This window comes from Muscardinus avellanarius, assembly GCF_963383645.1.
Source record: "Muscardinus avellanarius genome assembly, chromosome: 8".
Lineage (NCBI taxonomy): Eukaryota > Metazoa > Chordata > Mammalia > Rodentia > Gliridae > Muscardinus > Muscardinus avellanarius.
Genome location: NC_137794.1, coordinates 13710698 through 13729214, shown reverse-complemented (window position 1 = coordinate 13729214; position 18517 = coordinate 13710698). Strand labels below are relative to the sequence as shown.

General features: G+C 45.2%; 1 protein-coding gene across 1 annotated transcript in view; it reads left to right on the top strand.

Moving 5' to 3' along the window:
• LRRC1 (leucine rich repeat containing 1) overlaps positions 1-2190 on the top strand; it is a gene marked incomplete at both ends in the record, with an annotated part of 130896 nt that extends 128706 nt beyond the window's left edge. Inside the window, 2 exons of the mRNA XM_080699730.1 lie at positions 301-437; positions 2032-2190. Of these exons, the coding sequence (XP_080555856.1) occupies positions 301-437; positions 2032-2190 (296 nt within the window). The remainder of the gene's footprint in view (positions 1-300; positions 438-2031) is intronic.
• Between the last annotated feature and the right edge of the window lie 16327 nt (positions 2191-18517).

The window sequence follows — 18517 nt, the reverse complement described above, 5'->3', positions numbered from 1 at the left end:
TTACATTGTTGACGCTCTGTAATTAAATATGAAACATATTTATGTAGCAGGTGTTTTTTGTGACCTCAAATAGAACTGTACAAAGAAGGGGCAACCCTGCCAGACCTGTTTGGCTTGGGTATTCTTTTTGTTTTTTAACAAGAAACCAGAGAGCTGGAGGTTGAGCGAGTGGTTGGCCCTCCGCTGTCCAGGTGGAGCAGGCCCGGTTCCCCATGTGGACTCTGCCTAGCCCACCTCAGCCTCATGACACAGTGGTTGTGGGTCGCGCAGCTCCAGCTGATGTGGCTGTTGTCGCTGCAGAGAACCTGCCTCGCTGCGGAGCACTGGAGAGCCTGGTCGGCGACGTTTCCGACGAAGCCTGGAACGAGCGTGCGGTGAACAGGGTCAGCGCCATCCGGTTTTTGGAAGATGAAAAAGATGAAGACGACAATGAAACGGTATGGAAACGGCGTCTCTGCCGCCATGGATGTTCAAACCCAGAGCCTCCCGCACAGCAGTGGGCCCGGAGGGGCTTCTTCGTCCTCACAGAGTGATTTCTCTGTTTTGCCTTCAGTGTGGAGGAATATCTTTTTAGAGAACGAAACTAGGCACTTCTAGGTACCGAGGCAGAAAATGTGAATAAGGCAAATGGAACTTCTGCTGTTTTATTGTTGTTGTTACTTGAATAGTTTATGATGCTTCTTTGACATTAGGGTAGTTTCCTCTCATTTCTCCCCATTTCCTTAAAATTGGGACTTTCCTCCTTTCCGGGAGGGAAGTCTCTTCCTCTCCACCTCCACCGATGACATCTGTGCCATCTCGGCAGACTCACCTGTCGTGACGTGACGCGGTACCAGATTTGTCTTTCTTCTTTACAAAATCAGGTCCCTAACCTTCGGCACAGAGCTCGTGCTCTCCTTGGAGCACCTTAGCGTGCTTTCATTCAGAAACCAGGAACAGATATGAAAGAAGGGCCGACCCTTCCCTGCATTCAGGCCTGCAAAGGCCTCGTGGACCCTATCTCTGGGCTTCGGTGACAGCTCTCAAACCTTCTTGCCAGTTGACTTTGGCTTTTTAAGTTTCTTGTACTGATTGAGATTTTCATAATCAGCGCTGGGTTTGGGGGAGTACTTGCAGCCCCCAAAACGAATGGCAGTTTTAAAATTCTTGCTTATGGCCTTTGTTATTCCAGCTGTCACCAGACAGGATTTAAAGCATTTACCCTAGTCGAGTGCGAAATGGGAGTTAGGGATGATAAAATAACTTCAGCATCGCTGTCTCATTAACACTTGCCACAAGCTTGTGAGAGTCTAATTATTCTACCAGTTATTTTATTGCCTCAATAATGCTCTTCCAGTATTTTGTATTTTGTTACCCTAGTGTGGTTCTTCCTGAGATTCCTGATAGGTCATTCAAAAGATGGAGGTGCTGTTTTATGAGCCAGGGGCATGTAACCTATTAAATAATACACATCTTTAAATTGCCAAACCCTGTTACTTAATGTCTAGCACTATGGTCTTTATTAGAAGAATATGAACTTTCATTGGCAGGTCATATAAATAGCACGTGTGGCAGCAAAATAAGAAATGCCATTCTTCTCTCATCCCCTTTTTTTCAACTCCCATGCCTCCAGGGTTGGCGGAAGCCAGAACCACTTTGAGCACTAAGTAGAAGTCATTGTGGTGGCTTTAATTTAGGATTTTTAAAATTTGTTCCTTTAGCCTGTCTTTCCTCTACACAAATTCTCAATTTTTAAAGTTTGTCTTTGTAAAAACTTAGAATAATCAGACATTTTAAAAAGTGTTCTTTTATTCTCAAAGTAACCCTTCCCTTGGGCCTCGGTGAGTTTCATGGAACACTCATCCTCCATTGACTACCAGTGAACAGTTGGTACATGCGCACTGCTCAGAGGAGAGTTTTCCACCCACTTTAACTCCTAAGTCCTAAGCCTGTCAGATGGGTATTGGAAAGCTGACCTAGGCTGGAAGCTGTGTATTCCAAATGTAACAGAAGAAAACCAAAGCGCTCACTGACTCCACTGTTTGTTTTCAGAGAACACTCCTGAGGCGAGCCACGCCACACCCAGGGGAGCTCAAGAACATGAAGAAGTCCGTGGAGAGTCTACGGAACGACCTGAACGCTGCTAAAGGACTGGATTCAAACAAAAATGAGGTCAACCACGCCATTGACCGAGTGACCACTTCCGTGTAGAATCTCACCCGGGTTTTCCCTCCTGTGTCTTCCCCTGCTGCCGAGCCGCTCCCGTCCGCTTCCCAGGAGCCTCCGGGTCCTCGTCTTCACCAGCGCCTGGGGTGCCAGTGGCGGTGCCGCTCCACCCCGGGAAGTGCCTTACCACCTGCACCCAGGCATCACACCCGCACTCTCCCGCCCGCGTGGGTCCTCATTCCAGTTGTTTGTAAAAAGAATACACTACTGTCAACATCCAACCTTTGTTTTTGTCTTATGTTGGGTCTAGGGAGATCAGGAAGGGGAATTTTTACCCTTCTCCCTCCCATGCAGTGCTGGGGCATTTTGAACCCACGTTCTCTTGGACCTAATGATAAGAGATAGTTTTCTGTATGGGGAAAATTGATACTTTTTTTAACCTCTTTGGCAGCTCAGATGGTGTAAATTTAAAAATTTTGTATAGGTATTTCTGAACAAAAATATGTATTTCTTTCTTTGTTATTTTATCCTGAAGACGGTACATATTTTAGTATTTGTGCAGAAAAACAGACCAGTCCTAAAGCATTTGTTTTTCTCTGTACCATCCACTTGTGCCTTACTGTATCCTGTGTCCTGTCAAACCAGCTGCAGACAGAGGCGTCCGTGAACAGTGGGGAGGGGAGACGTGGTGTTTTAAAGCAGTGTTGCATTTTAATCTGCGATCTACCTGGTAGATTTGTTTTAACCAAAAAGATGAATTCCCATCGCTTTGTAAACTATGTAGGTTGATTTTTTTTTTTAAAAAGATGAACCAAAGGATTAGACTATTTCATGTCTTACACTTTGACTTTTTATGAATAAGTCTTTTCTAATGAGTGCGGTGTCTTGACTGTGCCTACGCAAAGGTATGTGCCATTTGTATAATATAACAGAGCAGAAAAGCACAAAAAGAGAGAGCTGGCTCAGAAATTCAGTGGCTAAATAAATTATGTACTGCAAAAGAAAGTATGATTGTTATTGAAGAAAGCTTTAAAAGTTTTATATTCAGATAGAAGACCACAATAAGTGAATTAACTACTACCGTAATAGAAATGTTGCTATCTTTATAAGTGCAATTTAATTTGTAAATAGAGGTTGAATCAAAGTATAACAAAATACTGCTTCGAGATTTAATTTTAAATCTGCTAATTTAAGGGGCATGGGGGTATGTTTTGGTGTGTTTCTGTTGATTTCTTTTTGTATGCTGTGATAAAAGAGAAATGAAAAGTGCCAGTCACTGTGTAGTGTCTGGGAAAATCATGTGGGTTTTTTTTTTTTTTTTTGCGGGGTGGGGGGTGAGGGACAGGGGAGGGAGGAGTTTCTCCATGAAATAAACTCATCCTGGACACTGGCCATACAGCTCTTTAAAATTAATTACTTTGTGTGTTCAAATGATCTCAGGTAGCCGAGTTCTATGACAATGTGCTCCCATCCATTAAATATCGAAAGTCCCAGTTGGTTTTGAGTCTCCTCTGATGGGACTCACACTGCTCTCACTCCCCCACACAGGGAGACCCACGCTGACCTCCAGCGCTGGCCAGGGGGCCCGGCTGGTGATTCTCTGGCCATTGGACTCCTTAAGAACTAGTCAAGCCGGGCATGGTGGCGCAGGCTTGTAATCCCAGCATTCTGGAGGCTGAGACCAGAGGATCATGATTCCAGGGCAGCCTCAGCTACTTAGTGAGGCCCTTTGCAACTCAGTGAGACCCTGTTTCAAAATAAAGACTATAAAATAGGGCTGAGGGTATATCTCAGAGGTAGAATGCCCCTGGGATCTATCCCCAGTACCGCAAAAAAAAAAAAAAAAAGAAAAAAAAGAAAAAAAAGAACTATTCACTGATACAAAAGTACATGCTTTCTAATCTGTGAGAACCTTTTTTCTTTTCTCCATTGTAAAATGTTTGCATACTCAGTTCTGAGGCTATAAAGATGATACCTCTAAGTGATGGGCTAATTATAGATAAGCAAATAGACTTAATTTAAAGATAGTTGTTGGGGGGGAATTTTGTTTTTAGTGCTAGGAATTGAATCCAGGGGCATTCTACTGCCACGCTATACAACTAGCTTCCATTTTCCCCTTGATTTTTAATTTCCTTTCTTCCTCTTCTTCTTCTTCTTCTTCTTCTTCTTCTTCTTCTTCTTCTTCTTCTTCTTCTTCCTTCTCTTCCTCCTCCTCCTCCACTTCCTCCTCCTCCTCTTCCTCCTCCTCCTCCTCCTTCTTTTGGTGGTACTGGGGTTCCTGGAAACCCTTCTACTTCTGGGTTACACTCCCAGGCCTATTTTTATACTTTTTTTTTTTTAATTTGGAAACAGGGTCTCTTAAGCCAGTGCAGCTGGCTTCGAACCTGCGCGATCCTCCTGTCTCCGCCTCCCAAGCCCGGGGATTAATTGCACCACCAAGCCTGGCGCTAATTTCCATTTATTTTGAAACAGGGACTAAGTTGCTGAGAGTGTCCATAAGTTGCTAAGGCTGACCTTGAACCTATGATCCTCCTGTCTCAGCTTACATAGTACTGGGCTTATAGATACACACCTGACAATTTAGCTGTTTCAAGAGTGGAGAACAAATAGAACTTTTGTAGTGGTTTTTGTATTTGTATAAAGCCCACTGTTTACCAGTTTACCATAGTTTTAGTGAACTAGAAAAAGGTAGAAAGAATAGTGCATCTGCTTGCGTAAAATGCTCTCGGAAATGCTGTGGACTTAATTATTAGTGCGTTTGGCCAGTTTTCTTATTTCACTTTCGCCTGGTTGGTTGGCTTGTTTTGCTGGCTTCCTCTTTGTTTTGTCTTAGTCTTTTCTGCTGGCTGACTCTATAAAGCCCTTTGCTTCAGAATGCAAGAGCCAAACTTGAGTTTCTCCAGAGAATCAACACCAACCAAAAGGCACCTAAGAACGCACCAGGCCATCTTCAAGAGAGGAAACTTGACGGTGTGGTGTGACGGCATCCCTCCCTTTCCCTCACAGGGCCAGTGTCAAGCGCCTGGCCTCCGCTAGGACAGCATTCGCGCTCTTGGCCACCGCCATCCTGGCTGGGCCTTCCTTTAAGAAGGGGAGGAGGGCAGTGTCCAGCCTGTTTGTTGTGTGGGAGTAGCAGGTAAAAGCAGGAAAGGAGGTCAGTAGGACCTGTTCACCCACTTTTTTTCCTAGTCCTTTATTTCCTCTTTTTAACAGAGAAATTCTGCCTCTGTGGATAAAATAGCCTAAGAAACCAAAGGTGGTGACATAATCAGTCATTAATGATGAAAAGAGGGACCGTGGGAAATGCAACACGATCACCAAGATGTTGTGGGGTGTGTGTGTGTGTGTGTGTGTGTGTGTGTGTGTGTGTGTGTGTTTTAATGGAAAGTTTGGAGAAATATTCCTGACTCTTTCTAAATGTTTACTGGCTGGCTGTCCGTGAGGGCCGGTAAATGACCTCCATGGCTCCCAGCTTGCCAGCACAGCCCTCTGCCGCCTGCAGTGAGACCCACCCCATCTGACCCAGCACATGCGCTGAATGCATGGGGAGGAAGCTGGGAAAATCATGCCGGCGAGTGGGCTTGAACAGGCAGCCCTGCCTTATAAAACTGACCTGACCGGCGCTGTGCCATGGCGCCCCGGCTGGCCTGTGGTAGGGCTGCACAGACCCCTTCTAAGGAGCGGCTGTGAGCTGGAGTTCTTCACAGAAGGCCATCAGGGATGCTGCAGCTGCTTGACCTCCGTACAGAGTTGAAGTCTCACCTCTCTGATTGTTGTTGACATACCTCATTCAACTTTCCAAAGAGCCAGTTAAATGAACCAAAACATCTTTTTTATGATGGAAAAGTCAAAACATAAAAGCTTAGAATCCTACAATGGACCTTCGTATACTGACTACTCACCTTCAATAATTTCCAATATAAGGTCAATACTAAGCCTCATTAAAGGGGCAGATAATAGCTCTAAATCCATAAATCCAGTCATCACAAAACAACTGTACAATAATTTTTTTTTTTTTGGAAAGCAGAGAGCAAGTATGCCCTTTAGCACCTTGGAGTATAACTGTTTGAGTCGAGATCTACTCCACTGGAATCCTACGCGTAGGTGTAGGTTTGAATCCCAGCCCTGCCCCATACATGTGGCTAAGCTATTTAATTTCTCTGGACCTTAGGTCTTGATCTCCAATACATAGCAGTGATGCCTCTTCGGGGCTACAGGGAGGACCGAATGGGAGCCATGAAAACATAAGCTGTCAGGGGGCAGGTGGCCGCTGTTGTCGCAGGCTTGCTGCCGCCCTTGGTGTGGTCTTGTTGACAGCAGCTCCGTCTGCATTCCTCCAGCCCAGACCATACTATGTGTGCAGGTGCCTAGCATTCTCAGGACCAAGGACACATACTACTGACAAAACTGCCAGCAAATTTTTTCATCTCTGGTTTTATGTACAGACATGTGAACATGAGGGGAATTTTAATTTGTCCAGTGAGCTTACTTAATGGTAAAATTAGTAACTTCTCTGGAACTAGACTGATTTTTATCTTGAAGATGGGTTACCCATCTTCAGAATAAAACTAGTTTCTACCAAGAAACCATTAAACACCTAAATGAGCAAAAAGGTCTTCTCTGCTGTAAAATGCCCCACTTTACAGCCAGGTTTGGTGGTGCACGGCAGCAATCTCATAGTACTTGTGAGGCCGAGACAGGAGGATTGCAGGTTTGAAGCCAGACTCAAACAACTTAGTGAGAACCTGTGTTAATTAAAATAGGGCTGGGAGTATAGCTCAGAGGTAGAATGCCCCTGGGTTCTATCCCCAGCACCCCTAAAACAGAAAAAAGTCCCCATCTTTGCCACAGCTTCCATTTCCTGGGCTTGGGTTTATGGGGCTCATTTTCTGTCTTATCTGTTTCACTTGGCATTTTCATAAGTTTCTCTTTTCACCTCTTGCTGTGTTCTAGCTCCTTTCTCTCAAGGAGAGGCCTGTGAGGCTTTTATATTAGGAAGGACGAGTAGATGAAAACATGGGTTACCATCCGGGTACAGTGTGCATGTACTTGGGAGGCTGAGACAGGAGGATTGCAGGTCCAAGTCCAGCAGCGTGCAGAAATTTAGCAAGACCATTCTTCAAAATAAAAAAAATAGGACTGGTGATATAGTCAGAGGTAGAACACCCTTAGGTCAATCCCCAGTACCACAGACACACACAAAGTTGATTAAAAAGTTGATTAAAATATTAAAAAGTAGCTGGGCAAAGTGGAGCACGCTTGTAATCCCAAAATTTGGGAGGCTGAGACAGGAGGATCCAAGTCTGCGAACAGCCTCAGCTACTAAGGCCCTTCGCAACTCAGGGAGACCCTGTTTCAAAATAAGGAAGAAAAAATAGGGCTGAGGGTGTAGCTCAGAGGTTGGGTTTCATCCCCAGTACCAAAAAATACGTATATATTAAAAAGTCCAATGCAGTGGCTCATGCCTGTAACCCCAGTTTTTGGAAGGCTGAGACAGGAGGATGACCTGTTCGAGGCTAGCCTCAGCAGTTTAAACAGGCTCTCGGCAACTTCACAAGATCTCGTTTAAAAATAATAAAATTTTTAAAAGGGCTGGACGTGTAACCCTGGGTTCAATTCTTATGCCCCCCCCCAAAAAAAATTAAAAATATAGATTCTCCATGGAGAAAAAAACACTGAAAATTGGAAGTGGGTGCCGACCTGGCGCTTGGTGCCCACACCCATTGCACTGGGTGTTTCCGCCCTTTGAATGTAGACAGCTGGCCGGAAAGGGAGACCAACCAGAAGAACCTGATCTGGTGACTTTTTTCAGCAGGCTGCAGAGGGTTGGAAATGAGTCTTTCTTTCTTTTTTTTTGCCTGCCCTTGGCCCAGAAGGATGGTATAATTTTAACTGTGATAGTGGGCAGTCACTGTAACAGGCGTGGCCTTTAGACAAGGGCTCTTGAGTTCAGACTGGGCAAGTATCTGATCAGATTGATTCTTTTGAGGAATCAACATTTAACTTCTAAGCCAATGATGAGCCGCCCCTGGGCGTGGAAAGATGCGAGTTGGGTGGCTGGCTGCCATTAATGAAGCGCTGGCTAGGTCCTGCCCTGAGCTAACTGAACATGGCCTCTGTTTTCCAGAGCAACCCCATGGGGGTAGGTGGCAGTACTTTTGCTTTGCAAGAGAGATAATCGAGACCCAAATAATTTTATAATTTACCCAGATCAAACAGCAAATGACGCAGCTGGTCACATCTCTGTTGACCAGCGCCTGTGCCTCCCATGAGTCCTTTATTTTGTTTGATTTTCCTCCCCCAACCCAAATCCCAGGAGCCTGTAATTATATTTAGAGTTGTATTCATGGGGTGGTAGTGAGTCCATTTTGACTTGAGGTGGTTTAGGCCTAGGTCATGGAACTAGGTGAAATTCGTGCCGATTTGGGTCTTTATTGTGTCTAGTTGTGTTTACAGATGCAAGGACTCTTTCTTGCCCCTCCCACCCACTGCCTGTGATGTTGGCCAAGGTCAGTGCTCTGGAAAGGTTTGTGGGCTCTTGGTACTATCATCTCAAACTATGTGCAAATCACAAGAAACTTGGGAGCTAACGTATTTGGTTAGTGGGTGACCAGGGGAGGGGGAGCCCTGATAAGATTTCAACATTAACTGGACTGACAATTCAGTAATTAGTTCCATGAAAGAGCTTTAACATGTTCCAAAAATTGGCAGTTAGCTGTAGAGTGAGCTAATTAGTTAGGAATGACTTATTTTCCCTTTATCCTCAATACCTTTAATAATAGCCTACCCTTGGAGAATAGGCAGACACTGAACACTGGGAAATCCACAGTGTAGCCGCTTGACCTCCATGCAGTTTGGGGGGGAGCTAAGAAAAGTGACTCAAGTTTATTATTTAAAATCCTCTTAAAAAGCACTGTAGTGAAAGATTTGACAGGACTGGCCTCATTTTGGAACAATCTCTTAAAGGAGCAGAAAACAGGAAGGAGAGCGCGTGGGACTGAGCAATGTTTAATTTTATTTGAAACACGCTCGACTGTCTTGGTGGTGTCAAGAGTTTGTTTTCTCTATATGTGGAAAGCTAGAGAGAAAGTAGAAAGCCGAAGGAACTTTAGAAGATCAGCAGAATAGTGAAAGAGGATTATGGGAGGGAGATGGGGAGGAGAAAAGGGAGAACTGATGTAAAAACAGGTGAAATAATGCTGAGTCCTTTAGGAGGTACCACTACCAATCACACCAATATGTGGGGGCAGGGGTGGGGGGGAGCGGGTGGGATTCAGAAGGGCCCACAACCAAGTGTGCTGTGCACGTATGTATGTTTGTGTCTCTTTGAACCTCTGTATGATGTATAATTACGATGTATCAATAAAAGTATATATATATATATATATATATATATAGGCCGGGCGTGGTGGCACAGCTTGTAATCCCCGCACTTGGGAGGCGGAGACAGGAGGATCGCGCAGGTTCGAAGCCAGCCGCGCTGGCTTAAGAGACCCTGTTTCCAAAAATAAATAAATAAATAAAATAGGTCTGGGAGTGTAGCCCAAAGGTAGAAGGGCTTCCAGGAACCCCAGTACCAAAAAAAGTGTATATATATATATATATATATATATATATATATAGAGAGAGAGAGAGAGAGAGAGAGAGAGAGAGAGAGAGAGAGAGGAGGCCTCTTGCATCAGTCTTCACATGGTGAGAAACCAGGATTGTCCTAGGGTGTAAAAGAGTCACGTCCTACAGCCAATATGGCATAAAAAACAGAGTCTACAATGGTTCCCTATAGTTGATTTCTCAAGGTAAATCGTAAAGTCATTACTGCTTTAAAAAGCAGCTTGCAAAAAGTTGTCCACAGCTGTCTACGAGGCAGCTCCTCGCTGAGCCGCTGAGGAGCATGAACTCCGGGCTGCGCTCTCAGGGGAGACGCTGGTTCCTGCGGGTCCCCCAGTGTCCTGCGTGCGTTCACACACCTGGGTGCTTCTGGCTGCCCTTCCTCCCGCTGTAGGTGTTAATTCCATGTTTGTTTAAGCCTTGCTCAGCACTGCCTGCAAAAACAAAACAACATGCTTACTTGTCTGGGCATTGGCTGTTCTTCCTGAATTTTGACCTGCCCATTGGCCCCGAGGCAGAATGGGTGGGGTGAGTTTCAGGGTTAGTTTGGGGAAGTTTCGGGCACAGGCTGCGGGCTGGGTCTGTTAGGTGGGGGTTGCCGATGGTTTTAATCATTTTGAGGGAGCATTGCCAGAGATGGCGAAGGGTGTGGCCAGGCTCACAGGTGATAGCAGGTACACGGGGTGGGGGGGTGGGGGGTGGTTACAGACCCTGACAGATGTTAAATAATCCTCATCCATGCTGGTGCGCAGCTAGACAGCTAAAGGGTGCACAGGGAGGAAGTCACCAGGAGGCGAGGTACCGCTTGTTCTGTGCGGGTCAGCAGGTCCCTGGGACCTTGGCAACTACAAGTCTTTGAAACCTATGGTTTGTCGCTTATGGTGACTTGAGCCTGGGGAAGGTACCTAACGTCCTATCCCACATCTAAAGTGTAGCAAATCCATGGGATGGCTTGCAAGATGAAATAACATCAACAGCAAATATGAAGCTCTGGTCTGGCTCTCTCACTTTACACTTACCCGGGTGGCTCTGCATTGGTCTCTAAAGAACTGTTACAAGTGAGGCGAGGTGGTCCACACCTGTCATCCTAGTACTTGGGGGGATGAGACGGGAGGATCACAGATTTGAGACCAGACTCAGCAATTAGCAAGACTCTTAGCAAGTCTTGCCAAGACGTTGTTTAAAACATTCCCCCCCCCCAAAAAAAGAATAGGGGTATAGCTTGGAGGTAGAATGCCCCTCGGTTCAATCCCTAGAATTTACTCTCCTCCCTTCTCCCACACAACTGTTAAAAAGCGAGGGACCAGAAAGATGAGTGTTCTGACTGCGCTCTGCACCCCTAGCGCCTTAGGTCCTGTCAGGGCTGCTTAATCTTGCTTGCCGACGTAAAACGGGGCGTCTACTACAGCACCCTCTTTTGCTGGAAGGCACTGTTGTGCAGTAGCTCCCAAACTTGAGCATGTGTCAGAGTCCCCTGGTGACCATATTAGGGCAGATTGCTGAACCTCCCTCCCAGAGCGTCTGATTCCACAGACCTGGGGGAGGACCCAGGAATTCACCTTTCTAGATGCTGATGTCGCGTTCCTCCGGAACACACTACCCTGCTACTGTAATTACACTTCCTCAAAGCCTTGGCCTTGAGAGGTCTTCCTTAGTTTCCCCAGGGCTTAGTCAACTCCTGTGTACACTGGGAATGGTACTCCAAGACTTTCCAGGGAAGTAGATGGAGAATACAGGACATAGAAGCTTCTGGCAGGTTGACAGCTTTATGTTATCTTGAATAACGTGTATTTTTGGTCCATATGCAGCCTAAGAGCATCTGGGTCTCTAGCTGTGTGCTGATCTGTATGTAGCCTCTTCTTAACCTGGACAAGAAGGCGGAAGTGCCGATGGCCACAGTGGTTGGGAGACATTAACACTTCCTGACTTGTGAATGGCACGTTAGCCCACGCGCTGGACAGCCAGGGAGCGAGGACCGTGTCCTTCTCATTGGTTGGTCTGTGCCTGGTACTCAGTCCCCAGAGCCCAAACCCACAATCTGCTTTTATACCAGGACCACTGGAGAAGCCTCTCAGCCATATAGCTCAGATCGGGGAACACCCACCTTCAGGCTCGCAGAGCTCACCTGGGTTCCTCACTCAGAGCGGCGGCCATTGGTGTCCTAGGGAGACTCAAGTCACCTTATGCAACTGTTTACTCTCCCTAAATACAATACCCCTTCCTCGCCCTCGAAAATAGGTACCTGATGTGTAAATACATGCATTTTACAAGATATTCTTTTAATTACTAGATCAAAATTATACATAAGATTGCTTCCCTAGAGATTTGGGTAGTAGTGATAATCATGCATCACATCGTAATTTCAACATATTTGTGTATTTTTAGTACTTGTTTAATGGAGTGGTGCCTGTATAAATGATGCTCTTCCCTGTTCCACAAGTTGCTTTGGGGATACACAAACTTTTCCACTAATATTTCTATTAAAATAATGCTGAGTGTGGTGATGCATGCCTGTAATCCCAGTACTTGGGAGGCTGATCACAGGTTTGATGCTGACATGCACTAACTTAGTGAGATCCTGTTTCAAAATAAAAATAAAGAGGCTAGGGGTATAACTCTGTGATAGAACCTCCCTGGGTTCGATCCCCAGTTACCGCCCCCCCACAAACAAATCCTATTGAAATAATAAAGTCCAGGGACCCTTAAATTGTTGTTACTGTTTGTTTTTGAAAATAAATTTTTCTTTGAACATTTGAACTCCAGTTTTTAATGTCTAGAGACCAAATGGTTCTCAAAACCCCAAAGTTTACTATCTGGCCCTTTATAGACAGAAGTTGCCACCTGCTACGTGTGCCACAAGAGGGCGCTAGATGTGAGCTTGATTATCCCAGACAGTTCTGGGACATACCATGGCTCTCCAGGAGAGCTGACCTCGGAGACTGTGCCTTGGTCTCGCCAACACCATGGCCTAGCCTGACTCTCATTCTGCCATCACTGGATGCTGGTGGCATCTTCCTGGGGCTACCCCCTTGCCAGATTGCTTAGAAGCTGGAGCGTGTCCTAGGTACTGTTCCTGGGTCCCATAATATTACAGAACTGCCATAATTGAAACTATTTAGCATCCCATGGTAACAGATGCAACACACACACAAATATATATATATATATATATATATATATATATATATATATATATATTTGCTTTTTTTGTACTGTGAATTGAACCTAGGAATATTCTCCCTCCAAGTGATAGCCCCCAGCCCTGTTTTGTTTTTATTTCTTTATTTTTTTTATTTTTTGCGGTATGGAGGATAGAACCCAGGGGCATTGTACCTCCAAGCTACCTCCCCAAGCCCTTATTTTTTTAGTCTTTTTATTTTTCAAACAGGGTCTTACTGAGTTGCAAAGGGCCTCACCAAGTAGCTGAGTCTATCCGCGAACTATGATCCTCTGGTCTCAGCTTCCTGAATGATGGGACTACAAGAGTGCGTCACCACACCCGGCTCTGTTATTATTATTTTTTTAAATTTTGAAATAGGGCCTCACCACATTGCTGAGGGCCTCACTAACTTGGTAAGGCTGGCCTTGAACTTGAGATCATCCTGTTTTAGCCTCCCACGTACTGAGATTACAGGTGTGCACCCTTGCACCTGGTTAAAGATCCAATGTTTTAAACACAGTTAAGGCTTCCCATTTGGGTACCGCCTAAATGTTAGCCTTATTTTATGGAGTGGCTTTAGGCTTTCTCAGGTGATCGCCGGTGTCCACTCCCCACTCTTCACACCCACACTCACTCTTGTGTTCTCTTTCCTTCCCCTAGACCTCATTCTTCATCACGACACTCAGCCACACGCTGACCCTTTGTCTCTTAGTGGTACACTTTGCCCCATAACTCCAGGCACTTTAAAGAGAAAATAAATCCCATCCTAAATAAGCAAACAAAACACCCACTTGACTCTAAGTCCCTCCATAGCTCTCTCCCTTTTCCTTTTGTAACAATTTTTTTTTAAAAAAAAAGAGAGCCCTCCCCTCTCTAAATGTGTGTTTATTCTTGTTCTCCCCTCTTCTAAATTTCCATGCACCCCTCCAAAACCTGTTTCAGTCCCTGGACCTCCACACTCTGCTCCCACAGGGAAATGTTGGCCCAAAGTCTGATTCCCAGAGGCCTGCGCTGAGTACTACTCAGGGAAGAGTGTTCATCAGGTTGAAACTCAGACAGCTGAGGTCGACCCACGACAAAGCAGGGGCTAAAACCAGAAAGCAAGTCATTCTGCAGGGGTCTGAGATAGAACCAGGGCTCTCTACTGTAAGGGTAGGTTGTTTTTTTTCTGTCTGTACTCTGTTCGTGAGAGGCAAGTCTCACATCAAAGAGAATTGTATGGTTTTATCATCAATCTGTCAAGAAAAAACAATAGCCCTCCTTTACCGAGTGACTGCTATTATTAAGCCCCGTCTAGGCTGCAATTTGTACATAGCTCATTGTTTTATCCTCAGAATACCATCAACTTGACGACATTAGCCATATTTGAAAGGTTAGGAAATGGAGGCACCAGTAGCTTAATTGGCTTGCCCACAGTTGCAGGTTTTGTGCTTGAAGCCAAGTCTGTTGAACTCTTCCAATGGCTACTTCCAGGAGCAGCCCTCGTCCCAGTGTTTGCAAAACTCTTCAGATCAAATAAGACTGGAGGTGATGATGGTGGAGAGATAGAGACACAGAAATACAAGCTCCTCCAGCCCAGCTTTCTGTCGGTTCTCTCAAACTGGGCATCTGCCACTGGTGGCCTCTAACCTCAGCTGTGAGTAGGGAAAGAGGAGTCAGTTAGAACAAAATGGCAAAGGGGTAACGGATCCGCTAGGAAGTGTTTTGCTAGTTAGCGTCTGTCTCATTTAACTGGCAAGAGGTAGCAGGAAGCTCATTACTGTGGCAAGGTGGGAGGGAGGCGGCAGGCAGGGGAAAATGACAAGTCACAGGCGTTTGTGTTGGTGGGCTGAGGAGGGCGCAATGGCGGAGACTGGATTTGTAGACAGGGGATGTTGGTAGCAAAGAATAGAAAGAAATTTGCCTACTTGTCAGGCTTAATTGTGAAAATTAATTTTTGAAGTGGAAATACAGTGTCATAGTGCCTGTATCACTTTGGGAAGAAAGATAATATTGTAGAACAAGAATCACATGTGATCTTTCTCTGACCTATTAAAAATTCAAGGGAAAACTTCGCCCAAACTGGCGCGTTTTCAGTAGAGAACCCCATCTTCTTTGCCACTTAGCAATTTATTTGGACTCCATTTCCCCATGTTTATATATCACGTCCCGTCACCCACTGGAGACCTGTGCATGCTTCATAGATTGACTGTAACATGTCAGATAGACTAGAATCAGCCTGAGACACTGGGGATTTTCCAGTACTTACCTGTGGACTCTCTACATCCTCAGCACAGCGCCCCTTCTGAGGGCTGAACACATGGATACCGCTGTTTCTAAATCCCAGTGGCTGCTTGCTATTCAACTTGTCTGAAATATTTTCTTTACAGACTTTCAACGGCAAACAGGTGAATCATTTCCTGGTTATAATGCAAAAACTTATTCTCAAAACCAATTCACTTTTGTTTTGGCTCTTTCCTGTTGTTCTGAGTTGAGTCTTGGGGACTTAGACTCTGAGGAGAGCTTGGCGTCCTGGAGGCTTACCTGGGAGGCTCACCATGCTTTGCGAGGAAATCTTGCAAAACTGGATGGCGGGGAGAGTTGAACTGTGGTGCAGCTTCAACAGAGGCTTTGGTGAGCTAGCAGCAGGCTTAGGAGCCCCGCTGAGGGAAGAAGGCAGGCCTTGGTACACGGTAGAATGCCCATGGGTTCCATCCCCAGTAACAAAAAAAAAAAAAAAGAAGCCAATGATTCTATTTCTTTTCTCACGAGAAAATAAATACAAGTAAAAAGTAAGCTCGGAAAACTAAATCTTGAGAAGAAAAATGATTGGAAGTTGAGTAAGTGCTCAGGAAATAATCAGATGTGTCTAGCTAGCATCAATGGAGTAGCCCAACGCATCTGTGGTGGGCGAGGCCAAGGTCCGCCTTTCAAAACCACGACTCCCTGTCCCAGCTGTGAGCGAGCTGTCACTCATTGCTCATCCCCACTCACTCCCCAGCAACTGCAAGGCAGTGGCCTTGCCCACAGACAGGCCTCCTATCCAGAGACAGCCCAGTTTTAATGAGTGGTTACCACGTACCAAGGTTCATCGAGAGGCTGGAGAGATGGGATTACTGTTTCTTTTCTTCAGACTACTTGAAGTATAAATTGCTCACAGGCCCTGTATTTCTTTGATTTCCTATATCCTTTGTTTCTTTCTCCTCATCACATTAAAAAATATGATGTGTACATTCAACACTCTGCTTAAAATATACTTGGAGAAATAGGCAAATATTTCTTTTCATTCTGGTAAATGGTCCCCCAAAGCGTGACCTCTCCCTTTGATTTTAGTCAAATACACATGGCTATGTCCTGTGCGCACGTCAAACAATGGCATATATTTTACTTGATGCACAAAAATTTTTGAATAATTCTAATCATCCGGTCACTTTCTCCTCACCACAAAAGCCGCCTCGGTGAGTAAATATGTCTGTGTTATTTTCATTTTGTGGCAGGAGTTATCTTGTAAACAGAAATAGCCACGCTCCTCAGCACAGTCATGTGAACCACAAGGCTGTTTATGAGCAATGACATTTCTGCAAGGAATTCTGCCGCCTACTGTCCCTATTAAACAGATCGGAATCTTTTTTCTATCCTATAACAATACATTATACAAGCGTTTCCTACACAACGGAGCTCAAGATGTCTCCTTAAAGCCAAATTTGGAACAGAAGATATTGTGAAGGTCAACCACGGCCACCACAGCTGAGGAGGAAATTCTCACCTCAACAGACAGCTGGAAGCCAGGCATGGGGGTGCACACCTGTGATTCCAGTACTGGGGAGACCGAGACAGGTGGATCACAGGTTTGAGGCCAGCCTCAGAAACTTAGCCCTCAGCAACCTAGCGAGACTACTTAAAAATAAAAAATAGAATAGGGCTGAGGATGTAGTTCTGAAGCATAATGCCTTTAAGTGAAATCACCAGTGTCACCAACAAACAAATAAAGGCAGCTAGAAATCAGAATGTAATAAGTTACCAAAATAATTATAAGTAGAAAGGATTACAAGCAGATTGTAATATATCAATCTCATCCTAATAAAGGTCTGCATTTGAAATGTTTATTTACTGCTTTCTGGGGAAGCATCTACCCTAATTTATATTTATTTCATTTGAAAAATTAAACTTGATTTATGCAGGGTTTGAAGTGTAGGCATTTTCACTTTGAAGTCTGCCTTTCTGTATTGTTTTTGGTCGTTCACTTTTTAAAAAATTTTTTTAACTGTGCTATCTCCTTGAGTACTCAATAGTTTTGGGTTATCTGTGGGAGGAGATACAGTAGAAAAAGGCTACAAAACCAAGGAAGATGGATGGGAGAGGAGGAGGCGAAGTGAAGGAAGGAGAGAAAAACGTGAAGGGCAGAGATGTGGGAGACATCCTGAACCCCAAGAAGAGACATGGTAGGGGGAGGCGGCCCCCGTCTGCTGGGGACATGGACAGAGCTCTGACAGGTTCAGATCGGCTTTCCGGCTCCTCCAGTGTCACCCAGTCACCCAGCATTATACCGACTTTATGCTACACACTGGGCACTGGGTGAGGCTTCCGAGATCTACCGACGGCCCTGACAAGTTACTTCCAGGTTCTCTACCCCGTTCTGCGTCTGCATCTGATTATGATTATTGTACATGTTCTCACAAGGTTCAGGGAGTAGAAGTGTGTGTTACATAACACACTCATGAGAGCATTTCCAGCTCCAGGAACGCTCTTCCCATCGAGCTTTGAGGCGCTCTCTTTGCCTCCGTCCACTGACGACGAAATGGTCATTAAAATGAGGCTCAGACAGGAGGATCACAGGTTTGAAGCCAGCCTCAGCAATTTAGCAAGGCTTTCAGCAACTTAGTGAGACCATTTTAAAAAAAAAATGAAGAGGTCTAGGGTGGAGCTCAGAGGTGGAATGCCTTTAGGTTCAATCTCCAAAAACAAATCAACAAACACAGTTAAAAAAAAAAAAACCCAGCTATTATCTAGATTAAGTTTAGGATGATCATTTTCTGCCCCATTTTTCTTTTCTTTTTTTTTTTTTTCCTGTTGAATGAGCAGATTCCACAAATAAAGTCTCTACACCCCTGTCCCCAAATCTGTTTTTGGTATGTGTGCTTTCTGTTTAGTGAGTGGCACCACCATAGGCCTTTGTCCCAGCAAGAAGCCAAGGTCATGGCGGTCCCCACCTATGCATCCCACCATCTTCATCTTTCCATCCACGTGGCTATGACCCAGTTCATGCCCTCATGACCTCACTACCATGCTGAGACATATGGCCACTATGGTGGACTAAATGTTTGGGGAACCACTCTAACTGATATTTACGTTTATGCTCAGCCGTTTTGGAGGATGGGCTGAGAAGAAGGAGTGCACTGGACATCGTAAGGAGGGCTGTGATGGCTCCTGTAAGGTCCAGAGCAACTTCACACGTTCTCAACCTTCCCTCCCCACTTAGCACAGCCAGCAGGCAGCAGCGAGCTCAGCGCACCCACATTCACACCTCGGAAGGTGGCTTAAAACTCAAGCATGCCCCGCAGAGATTTCACTGCACAGCAGCTCTCAGAATGCTCACTCCAGCTTCATTTCATCTCCTCCCTGAGA